Below are 12,453 nucleotides of genomic sequence, written 5' to 3' on the forward strand. Positions count from 1 at the left end.
GTATCTGTTAAATAACTGCAGAGATAGATATAACAGACTAAATTACTTTTCAAATTGGTGCTTTATTTTATTTTAGTAATATCCTTTATCTTGACCAGGTACAATTAATTAAACAGCATGCTTCTTTTAAACTTTGGGTGAAAATATTCAATTTCACCTCAAGTTTTCCAACCTACCAAAAGCTGTTACCCTATTTAGCAATTTAATAAAATGTTATAAAGCTCATGACAGAACTATAGTTCTTTGGAATTAAGACATTTATAACTGGACAAGAAGAAATAAAAAGTAATACTGTTAAAAAAAAAAGTAATACTGTTAAGACAGTGACTAACAATTTAGAAGGAGGATTTAGAAAAGTCTGATAATTCAACACAAATCATAATTATTCCCCAACTAAATGCTTTAAATATGGCATTTTTTCCCCTGAAATTCTTACTCTCACATTTAGTGTTTTCAGTTCAGTTCCAGGTAACTTTAAAGAAGTTCTGATTTCATTCCTTAAGAGAAAAGATTATTTTTAGCACTTTTTTATCCTAATAATTTACAATAATGAATGGCTGTATCCATCTCATTTTATTTTGTATTCCTTTCAATGGCATATGAGTGGGTAAGTATACTCACAAATATTTAAATATACAAACATTTTTGCTACATGTTAATATGTAGACATTTTTTATTATATGTCTTTTCTTTTTTTTTTTTTTTTATGTCTTTTCTTTTTAAAGACATGCTTTGGTCACATTACAATGAGTATATTCACATTAAAATAAAAGTTACAAACTATCAGACATGAGCTAAGACATGATCATCCTCAAATCAACTTTGCCTTCAAATAGTCTTTTATTTCATTTCACTGCCAAAAGCTGGAGTTAAATGGAGGAGGAAATGAAATGGTGGTTCAGTTGCTATATTAATTCAACCAAGGCCATTCATACACATTTCTATTTAATAATCTTGGACCAAACCCAGCAACTTTAAAACTGTGGATTATCAAGAAATGAATGACCTTTACACACCTGGACAGTGAAGAGTGAGGAGAAAAATAAAAAAAGGATAAAAGGGAATCTAAATCAGCAGAGATGACAAAAGAGACTGATAATTTTTTTTTTTTACAAGTGTCTCTACTACACTCTGTTGTTCTGAGATTCGATGTGTTCCCTGGTAAATATCTCCACTTCTCAGCTAGGATCACCAAGCTCTTGCCAGAACTGAAACCACTGGTTCAGTCAGGCAAAAGAGCTGTTCCCTGGGTACTTCGTGTGCGGGGCAGTGGGAGAGACCCAGAGCAGAGGGCTTTTCCTGCTTGTGGGTCCAAATCGGAGCATCCTGTATCTCAGGATGGTTACTCTGTGTCCTTAGACCTCTTCAAGGTACAGATCAGCCCCAGAAGTCCCAAGTCAGAAAGGACTTCTATTTCATAAGGGTCAAGTAGGTTCACTGTGAACAGTAGCTGACAAGGGGAGAAAGAACCTGGCTAAGGTTGCGACTGTGAAGGTCAAGGAGGTGTGGAGGCCCCCAACAGGCCTGAACATGCCACTCTCTCTAGGGGCTACAGCTAAACCTGTTTATCTAGTCCAGGACCTGAGAGTGGGGTGGATGTGGAGTGACTGGGGTGCAGGGAGGGTGGCAAACCCTGCTACCCAGTGACAACCATCTGCTGTTCACACAGGGTTGCAGGGAGGCTCAGTGCCTTCCATAATTTGGAAACATAGTAAGATATTTAATTATCCTCTAAGAAGGTGGCCAAGACTTGTCCTAGGAAGCAAACCATTTCTATTATTCCAAACAATTTTTCTAAGAGGGAAAAAGTTATAGAAGTTACTGCATCACCATATAGCTCAATAGTCTCCACATGTATTCAGCTAAAACTGAGTAAATAATCTAGCACCTTCCAGCTGGAATGGCTTCTTAGACCAATTTTAAGCACAGATTGGTTTTCACAAAAATGAAATACTGGTGTTTGACAAACCGAGTTTTTATTTTTTTAAACCAGGAAGATTGTATAAATGAGTTTGTGATAGATACACTACAGAAAACACAAGTATTCTTTGGCTATATACACAATTCTTTGCTGTCCTATGGGTTTCTTTTTTTCCCCATTAGTTTCTCCTGCAATTTATAGTAGTGACTCTGTCACACTGAATAGACAAGCTGTGTATTTTTACATTTGACTGAAGATTTCATTCCACATTTACTTAGATTAGATAAATCAGAATATCCAACTATGGATTCACATGAAAACTTTCAGAAATAATGCTTGTTATACCTGATGTAATAAATATAGTTATTTCATATCATTTAAAAACAACAACATCACTTTCTACTAGCCCCCATCAGGGGAGAGCCTAAGGCTGAGAGTCTTTTGGAATATTGTCATGATTTGTTTTTTCTCCGGAGACAGGATGCTTCAGAAACTGACCAGTAGCACCAATGTACAATCTTGATCGCATGGGCCATTTCTGAAAAAGAATATTTAAACAATAATCCAAAAGTTAGTATCTATGACAGATAGTGTGCAATAATAATATTAAAAATCCCTAATGCTTCAATGCAAATGCAATACTATGTAGCTAGTAACAACTGTGATTACAAAGTCTAAGTGATGACAAAAAAAATGTTTATTAATGCTAACAGCAAAATTAAAAATATACCCAGACTCTGATTATAACTGTATGAAATAATATGCATGCATGTGGACCAGAACTGCAAAAAATTATGAAGAATAAATATATTTAGATGTAGGAAAATTTATCTATCTACAATGTTTTAACTTTAAACTCAACCTAAAACAAAATCCCTGGCTTTAAAAAATGTTTAAAAAAGTTATATGTGGTATTATGCATCTACATTTGTCAAAGGATTACAATGAAAAGTGACTAATTCAACTAACTAAACATTTTATCCTGCTAAAATCAATATCTGAAAGTTGCAAATATTAGAATGTTTGGGGTTACACAGCTAGAACATCTAGATTAAATGTTTGCTTGTACTGGCATCACAGGCTTTAACCTTCAGTCATCATCACACTTCTATTCTGATTGTGACTTTTCTAAATTCACCTTTAAAATGGGCAGCCTTTCAAATAATATAATTAATTTCCAAACAGGATGATGATGAAAAAATATACTACACAGGTAATACTTTCAGGATGGACTTTTTTTTTTCTTAGAGGGGAGGGTCATATAATTTTGGTTTAAGGTCCTTGGAATACTAATCAGAGAAACACTGCTTTTTTTTTTTTTAAATACAAAGGTAAGTCTTTAGACTAAAGTGCAATTCTTTGAGGTCAGCAGTGGGGTCCCACACTCTCCAGAGAGTAAACATTGCTGTGAGCAGCAGGCTACTTTCACCAGTGAATGTTCATGGGCAGACTGCTGGTTACATAACACCATGAAATATTCTTTTTTTAAAAAACTTAAAATTAATATATTTATTTGGCTCTGCCAGGCTTCAGTTGTGGCACACAGGATCTTCAATTTTTGTTGCAGCATACAAGAGTTGCGGCATGCAGAATTTAGTTCCCTGACCAAGGGTCAAACCTGGGCTTCCTGCATTGGGAGCACAGCGTCTCAGCCACTGGACTACCAGTGGAAAGGGTGGTCCTTGAAATGTTCTTAAATGCCTGGCAGATAATCCATGGTGCTCAAACAGAGGTACAGTTATTAACAATCCAAAGTCCATAAGAGGACTTCCCTGGTGGTAGAGTGGTTAAGAATCTGCCTGAGAATACAGGGAACATAGGTTCCCTGATCCAGGAAGATTCAACACGCTGTGGGGCAACTGAGCCCATGCTTTAGAGCCCGTGCTCCACAAGAGGAACCACCACAACGAGAAGCCCGACCAGAGAGTAGTCCCCATTCGCCACAACCAGAGAAAGCCTGTGCACAGCAATGAAGACCCAATACAGCAAGTAAATAAATGAATAAATAAATAATTTTTCAAAAAGTTCATAAGAGCTCTGGCTTTTCAACATAAGTTGCACATTAGGATCACATGGGAGCTTTATACAGAGTGAAGTAAGCCAGAAAGATAAAGAACATTACAGCATACTAACACATATATATGGAATTTAGAAAGATGGTAACGATAACCCTATATGCAAAACAGAAAAAGAGACACAGAAATACAGAACAGACTTTTGAACTCTGTGGGAGAAGGTGAGGGTGGGATGTTTCAAAAGAACAGCATGTATACTATCTATGGTGAAACAGATCACCAGCCCAGGTGGGATGCATGAGACAAGTGCTCGGGCCTGGTACACTGGGAAGACCCAGAGGAATCGGGTGGAGAGGGAGATGGGAGGGGGGATCGGGATGGGGAATAAGTGTAAATCTATGGCTGATTCATATCAATGTATGACAAAACCCACTGAAATGTTGTGAAGTAATTAGCCTCCAACTAATAAAAAATTAAAAAAAAAAAAAAAAAAAAAGAACTAATGGCCAAATCACACTCCAGACCAATTAAATCAGACTGGACCTCTTCAGAAAAGTATAAGGTAGAGCCAATTCTTATCTGGAATAATATAAGCCTGCCTTATAAGCCTTCCAAATACAGGGACTGTCACCTCAACTGGGATTCCAGATGTGAAATGTAGCATAAGGAATAATACGTAAGCATGTGAGTTTTATGCCTCCAGATGTGATAACTGAACTTGCTCCAATGTGGTTTAGGTCATTTCAGAGTCCTAAATTCAGATTATTCTGCTCAGAATCTAGCAGAACTTCAACACAGATTAAATACAACATCTGTGTTACTTGGAATTTAAAATGTTCCATTCCTATATAATCTTCCTATAAACAAACTTGTATTTTATATTCAATACAGTAATAAGACTGACTGTGTTATTTATTTTTGCAAATCCATTTCAGGTTTTGTTTTAAATCATAGAAGTGCATTCGTGTATGCTCTGGATGTATCATATCGGTCCTATTCCTGGGATCCCCTTGACCAATTGGGAACATGAAGCATTTTAGAAATTTGCCTGGGATTTTTTTGATATGTCTGAATTTGACATTGTTAGACCAGAGTTAAGGCCTGCATTATACTGAAGAATCCAGTGTCATGGTATTATGGAGTGAATGTTTCTGTTCCCCCAAAACTTACTTGTTGATGCTCTAACCCCCAGTGCGATGATAATTTGGAGAGGTAATTATGGTTAGATGAGGTCGTGAGGGTGGGTCCCTCATGATAGGATTAGTGGCCTTTTAAGAAGAGGTAGAGCTCCCTTTCTTTGAGAAAGAGTGAAGTTGGCCAAATGCAAGGCAGGAAGAGAGCTCTCGCCAGGAAGTGAGTTGGCCAATACCATAATCTTGAATTTTCCAGCCTCCTGAACTGTGAGAAAATAAATTTCTGTTGTTTCATCTACCTAGTCTATGATATTTTGTTGTCACAGTCTGAGCTGACTACCACATACAGCAAATAGTATAGGGCATAGATCATCAATTTGAAGTGCAGATTTTCAGGCATATCATAAACAAGTGTTTTTCTTTATTTTTAAAAAACTTAATTAATTAATTTGGATGTGCCAGATCTTAGTTGCAGCACGTGGGATCTTTGAACTTTGTTGAGGCATGCTAGATCTTTAATTGCAGGGCCTTTTAGTTGTGGAAGGTGAACTCTCAGTTGCAGTAAAGTGGGGATCTGGTTCCTTGACCAGGGATCAATCCCTGGCCCCTTGCACTGGGAGCATGGAGTCTTGGCCACTGGACCACCAAGGAAGTCCCTAAATCTGTGCTTTTCATTCTTTTACACTACTGCCACATTTTCATGAGTATAAACATCTCAAAAAAAAAAAAAAAATCTCATGCTCAAACCTCAAATGTAATGTAATTTGAGAATTCTACACTTGAGAATGTAGATCATAATAATTTGAGAATTATTATACATCAAAAATAAATAAAATAAAAATATTACCAAATGCTCCCTGTTAGTTCTATGTGTTACCTGGGTTTCACTGTATTGAGAATCACTCTAAAGCATGCAACCAAGAGTGGAGACCAATGAAGGTATCTGCTCTTTACAGCCTTGCTAGTAGGTAAGTGGCCTTCCTAGGTGGCCCAGAGGTAAAGAATCTGCCTGCCAATGAAAGACAGGAGGGTTTGATCCCTGGGTAGGGAAGATCTCCTAGAGTAGGAAATGGCACCCCACTCCAGTATTCTTGCCTGGAAAATTCCATGCACAGAGGAGCCTGGCGAGCTACAGTCAGTGGGGCTCCCAAGAGTCAGATACCACTGAGTGACTAAGTGCACACACTACATAAGTAATTTATATGTAATTTATGAAACAAACCTAAAAATGTTTATGTGGATTTTTGCCTGATATTTCAGGGACTTAGTAGAGTTCCCTTTTAAATAACTTTGTGTCCCTGGATTTTCAGAAAGGCTACTAATAATTTTTTTCAAATGAATTTAATGTAGACACACAAATAGTTTTAGGAGTCAGAAATAAACATATAAATAAAATAATGGTTAGGTTGCATGGCAGCATCACGCCAAAAAAACCAGGTGACTGATCTACATTTCACTTCTCAATGGTCTGTTTTAGCATTGTGTAGATTAATACAATCCTGGCTTTCTACTCTACCTAAGAAGGCATATTTAAAATTATGTAGTTTCATTAGCTTAGAACAATCTAATGCACTCATACAATTAACCAGAACTAAACCTGAAACAGAAGACTTTAAAAATATATATTCTTGATTTTTGGAGTTAAAAGATTCCCAAATAACAAAACAAAGTAACAAAATTTATTTTTTAAAATCACTGTTTATCTGTGTTATCAACAATGATTCTCCAGGGGTAATGCAATTAATGACAACTGTGCTTTTCTTACAATGTAAGTATCTGATATACAGCCCTGTTCTCTTGGAGTTCTGCTCCTTCGGATGCTGGCACTGATCAGAACTGTTCACATCCCAAAGGTATATACAGTGTTGTTTTAGGCTATCCTCTGGGACCCCAGTCTCTTAAACCTTCCAGTTTCATTTGAGGTATTCTTTTTTTTTTTAAGATTCTCAGGAGAGCTTCTTTTTTAAAAATTTATTTGGCTGCGCTGGGTCTTAGTTTCAGTTCTTATGGTATTCAGGATCTGGTTCCCTGACCAGGGATGGAACCCCGGCCCCCTGCATTGGAAGGCACAGAATCCTAACCACTGGACCAATGGGCAAGTCCCTTGAGGTACTCTTACTGTAAATTCCCAACAATGCTAACAATGCCAAATCTCCAATACTGATAATAAGATGATTATTTTGATGATTCAAAATTATGGCATTGAAATATCTGTTAATGGATCTTTGATCATCAAAGCAAGGCCCAGTAATACTATGTGGTAAGACAGAAAAATAGTCATTTTGGAACACTCTTTAACTAAAGGTTACAGTACCTTTTGTAGATTAAAAGGTACAAATAATCAGAATATTTCTTTGGCATTAGATTAATCAACAACAGACTTAATATTTAAGCATTTTGGTTGTATCTGTAAAATAGTGTTACAAACAGGTTCAGTTATGTACACAGAATCTCTTTCCTCTGCATCGCCACAGCACAGGGTTATAGTCTCTTATGGCATGGACAGCATTCTCTCTTAAAATCGTTGTTGTTCAGTTGCTAAGTCCAGTCTGACTCTTCTGCGACTCCATGGACTATAGCCCGCCAGCCTTCGCTGTCCATGGGATTCTCCAGGCAAGAATACTGGAGTGGGTTGCCATTTCCTCCGCAAGGGGATCTTCCCAACGCGGGGAATGAACCTGCATCGGCAGGCAGATTCTTTACCGCTTAGCCACTGGGGAAGCGGAGAAAGCAATGGCAACCCACTCCAGTACTCTTGCCTGGAAAATCCCATGGACAGAGGAGCCGTCTATGGGGTTGTGTCCGACTCTTAGCGACCCCATGGACTGCAGCCTACCAGGCTCCTCTGTCCATGGGATTCGCTAAGTTGCTTCAGTCGTGTCTGACTCTGTGGGACCCCACAGACGGCAGCCCAACAGGCTCCCCCATCCCTGGGATTCTCCAGGCAAGAACACTGGAGTGGGTTGCCATTTCCTTCTCCAACGCATGAAAGTGAAAAGTGAAAGTGAAGTTACTCAGTCGTGTCTGACTCTTAGCAGCAGCAGCAGCACTGGGGAAGCCTGTGTCTTACAATACTGTTACTGCATTTCTGTCTTTTTCTCCATTATATGTTCATTTAGGGCAAGGATTGAGTCTTATCCTTAATTGTATTCACTCTCTTAACAGTGCTTTGCACATAGCAGGCACTCAGTAAATAATTTTAAAATAGACTAGTCTTGTTCAACCACCAATTTCATTTTTTAGTATTTATTTATATATATATGCCCAGGTCTCAATTGTGGCACCCGGGATCTCTGATCTTCCTTGCCAGCATGCAGGATCTTTAGCTATGGCATGTAGGTCTAGTTCCCTGACCAGGAATAGAATCCTGGCGTCCATGCATTGAGAGCACAAAGGCTTAGCCACTGGACTACCAGGGAAGTCCCTCAATTTCATTTTAAGAGGTAATCTTTGACCATCTTTCATTATCCCTATAATTGTCTTTTAAAATAAAAATAATTGATTCAGAGGACAAATGAGATTTAATTTTTCTTTAAAGAGTTATAAGACTACAAAAACATTTGGTATGGGAATTAGGGCAAAAAAAACTCTTGCTAAGCTTATTGTTACATGAAAATTACGGTTTTAGCATTCATGAAAATTATGGTTTTAATGTTACTCATTCAAAAAAGCACTGCAAGAAACAAAAGTGAAAAACAACTGGATTTCTCATATGATTTCTCTCTTCCACAAAGAGGCATTTAACAGATGCCTTTTGTATTAAGCCTACTTAATGTTGAAATAAACTTTCTTAGAGTATAATATCAAGTCAAAAGAAATTTAATATAAATGATACATTTGAATAGCAATCTAAGGTACCTAATATTAATCTAATATTAAGATTAATAACATCTAATGGTTATACAAAATCCCTTATTTAGTAATAAATAAGTTTCTAGCTGAGGTTATATAACACATGAATGGAATGCAATAGGCTATCATAATTATGAATAAATGATACTTCAAATTTTTACACTTAATATTTAAACTAGTTTGAGTATCATCATGTTGATTACATTTGCAAAGTAAATTTTGTTAAAGCTTACCACAGAATTTTAAGTTCAGTTAATATTAGAGGATGTATTTTACCTTCATTTCAATAATGATTATTTAATAATTTACTGAACATTGATACACTTAAGGGAAAGTCTTAATTTTATATTTGTGTGTGTGAAAATGTTTCAGAATAGTAGAATAAATATTTTGAATATTTAATTTTAGAAGATATAGGGAAGGTGATTCATTTTGAACAGAAAGCCTGATCGATGTAATATTTAAAAACAATTAGATCTAGGAGAAAAGGATGATGAGAATCTAAATATTGCAATATAGGTAATAAATCATAATCATATAAACCGTATTAAACAAAACCCCGACCAATTTTGTACACTACTACCTACATGTAAAAAATATTATACAAGAGGAACTCTCTCAGCTAATTTTGTACATTAAAGAATTTGAATATAGTATTTAATCCGAACACAATATACATGCCAATTTATTATGAAAATTACATAAACTCATTGTAGTTTTGCTAACATTCTTGGTAGTTGCCTAGTCTATGATAGATAACATTAAGATGGACTTAAAATTTATCATATGGGGATGCAGAACGGTCTCATTTTACAAAAAAATTTCAACATTGGTTTTCTAGGGTGAGTTAGCAACAGATAATTCCATCACAGTATTGAAACTTTAAAAAAAAATTGACAGAAATCACAGGGGAAACATAATTATGTAAATTTAAAACCCTCAAAGGCTCTGATAACTAAAAATTATCAGGATGTGCAACCAAGCACCCCACCAGGCACCCCAGAAAAACTCATCTAGGAAAGGTATCCTGTAGTTTCCATCATCCTTTAAGGGACATGAGACTCCCCCTATCCAAGCCACCCCAGGCTTAAGTCACTACCTGCAAACCGTTAAGGAGTAACCTAGTGCAGTGGGGACCTCCCTGCCGGTGACTTGGGCGAAGATCGCTCCCCGGGTCTGTTCCCTGCCTCACCAGAAAGGTGCGGTGAGAGCTCGCTGGTATCTGCACAAGCAGTGGCAGACTCGGCAGGGCAAGGTGCCTTGCTCCAGGGCCCGGCTCCTCAGTGCCCTGCCCGCCTACCTTGACCGGGTGTAGGTAACCATCTCCGCGAAGGGCGCCCAGTCCTGGGTCCGCCGGCGCCTCGGCGTCGTCCTGCAGGCTGCGGGTGAGGTGCGCAATGTAGGTGGTAGCCAGCAGCAGCACGTCCAGCTTGGACAGCTTTGTGTCCGGCGGCACCGACGGCAGCGTGCGCTGCAGCTCCAGGAAGGCGTGCCGCAGAGTCTGCACGCGGCTGCGCTCCCGCGCCGCGTTCGCTGCCGCCGGCCGCCCGCCTCCTGAGCGCGCGCCGCCGCCTGGGCCCGAGGGTCCCGGCGCGGTCCGTCCGGGGCTCAAGTCTCGGGCGGTGGCTACCAGGGGCGCGGGCTCGCTGCTGGCGATCAGGGGGCTGCCTGCGGGGCCGCCGCGGTCCATAGCGGCTTCCCTGCAAAGGACGGAAGGCGCGGTGAGGCCGGGGAGTCGGTCAAGCTTAGCCCGGGTGGGAGCGCAGCCCTCTCGCTCCCCCTGTGCGCCCGGCCCGACCATCCGATGTGGTTCGGGGCGATCTCAGAGTTGAGCACCTTTTGATTGGGGCACTTTTGCCTCCCGACGTCTGGGGAGAGGGGTGGTGCCGGAGGATTCCTAGACTGGTTAGAAGGCTCAGGAGGGCCCCGATACCAACCAGCCTTATGGGCTGGGCTTAGTCGCACAGTCTTGTCCGATTCTTTGCGACCCCATGGACTGTAGACAGCCAGGCTCCTCTGTCCATGGGATTCTCCAGGCAAGAATACTGGAGTGGGTTGCCATTTCCTTCTCCAGGGAAATCTTCTTGACCCAGGAATCGAACCCAAGTCTCCGCATTGCAGGCGTATTCTTTACCGTCTGAGCCACCAGGGAAGCCCAACCAGCCTTACTTTCCACCACCAATTTAGTCAAGAGGGCTACGATACTGGGGGAAGGAAGATTTCAGGTTCAGAACTTACTCGCGCGTCTGGATTATTTACCTGCCCATCCCGCGGGAAAGATGGAGCGGGTCAACTCGTAGAACACGCCGTGGCCCGCGGTGCCCGCACCGGCCGCCCTCGCATTATGCGTTCCGGAGGCTCGGGGTCCCCAGGGGCGACGGCAGGAGCCCGGGGCGGTTTCTGCCAGAGCGAGGGACCTGTGGCCTCACCTCAGACTAAGGCACCCGCCACCCGTCCAAGTCCGGAACTGCGCGGCAGGGGTCGGACCCCGGTCCTCACCTTTCCTGGAGGGGCTGTGCGGGGTTCGGCTCCGCTGCGCGGGAAGAGGAGCGTCGAGCCGGGTCTGCGTGGCCTGGACTGCGCCGGTCACTCCATCTTCGTCCAGCGGATCGGGTGCGCCTTTTATGCGGGCTCGTGCGAGGCGAGGACTGCTTGTGGGCCAAGCTAGGCGCCGGGATCACCACGGCAGGACCCGCCGACGTCCTCCGGCACCTGTGGTGCAGTGCTGTGCGGCTGCGAGCTCTGGGAGCCTCTCTGCTTCAGGAGACTCATTAATCAAACCGTCCGGCGGGGCGGGGCCAGAGGGGGCGGGGCGTCTTGCTGGCCACGCCCTCCAGCGTTCGGGTTCTCCCCCAGGTCAGGCCCCGAGCGCGGTACGTCAAGCGCCCGCTGGGTTGGCGGCTGGCGGGCCGGAGTTGCGGCCTGGGCTCTAAGGACCCCAGCGCGGCCTCGCGAGTTACCTCGTCTCACCGTGGGCCTTCCGCCTCGGGCCCAGGCTGAGCCCCGGGCGCCTTCCTGACCGGCGCCGGGCCGAGGCGGGAAGGCGGCCGTTCTGTGGAACGCGCCTTAACTTTCGGTGAGGGAGTGTGGCGTGTGCCGCCTCGACGCGCTCACCGTTTGCTCCACCACAAGGTTAACGTCTCCTGCCGTCGTGACCGCTTGAAGCGTAGTCCCGCCGCCTCGGGACTCCGCGACCAGTGTATTGAGCAGCCCGGAGGTAAACTGCACTGAGTTCGAGCGTGCCCACGGTCTGTGGTACTTTTAATTCCCCCAGTGGCAATCGCTTCTTCCCGAGGCTGGCACCTCCATCGTCCCATCCCCCCCGGGGCCCCGCTTTGTTTCGCTAGTAGGAACGGATTTGGGAGTTTCCCTTCGGGGAGCTCGCCCGAGGTGTACCCTCGTGGCCTCCGGGGAGCGGAGATGGCAGACGTGTGGGGAGGGGCTCCGTCCAGGCTCCCTGAGAAAAGGGGACGCTGCCCGGGGAAGCCCGGGCCCTGGACGCCCCCGACCTGGTGTGGCTTCCGCTTGTTTG

At 42.5% G+C, this 12,453-nt stretch overlaps 1 protein-coding gene across 1 annotated transcript; it reads right to left on the reverse strand.

Annotated features, from left to right (window-relative positions):
* Positions 1 to 718: 718 nt before the first annotated feature.
* On the reverse strand, positions 719 to 11,662 carry TCF24 (transcription factor 24). The gene is made up of 3 exons (XM_043483815.1): positions 11,421 to 11,662; positions 10,222 to 10,621; positions 719 to 2,459 (listed from the first exon to the last, which is right to left on the reverse strand). Exons 2-3 carry the CDS (start codon positions 10,609 to 10,611, stop codon positions 2,346 to 2,348), a joined length of 504 nt encoding a protein of 167 aa, XP_043339750.1. The 5' UTR covers positions 10,612 to 10,621; positions 11,421 to 11,662; the 3' UTR covers positions 719 to 2,345.
* Between the last annotated feature and the right edge of the window lie 791 nt (positions 11,663 to 12,453).

This window comes from Cervus canadensis, chromosome 12 (assembly GCF_019320065.1).
Source record: "Cervus canadensis isolate Bull #8, Minnesota chromosome 12, ASM1932006v1, whole genome shotgun sequence".
Classification (NCBI taxonomy): Eukaryota; Metazoa; Chordata; class Mammalia; order Artiodactyla; family Cervidae; genus Cervus; species Cervus canadensis.

What these genes read in the sequence shown, in the direction of transcription:
- TCF24 (XM_043483815.1), bottom strand. Translation starts at nt 10,611, where the DNA reads ATGGACCGCGGCGGCCCCGCAGGCAGCCCCCTGATCGCCAGCAGCGAG. An exon ending in GTTACCTACACCCGGTCAAG is followed by an intron (nt 2,460 to 10,221) that starts GTAGGCGGGCAG and finishes ATTCTTTTTCAG; the next exon opens with AAATGGCCCATGCGATCAAG.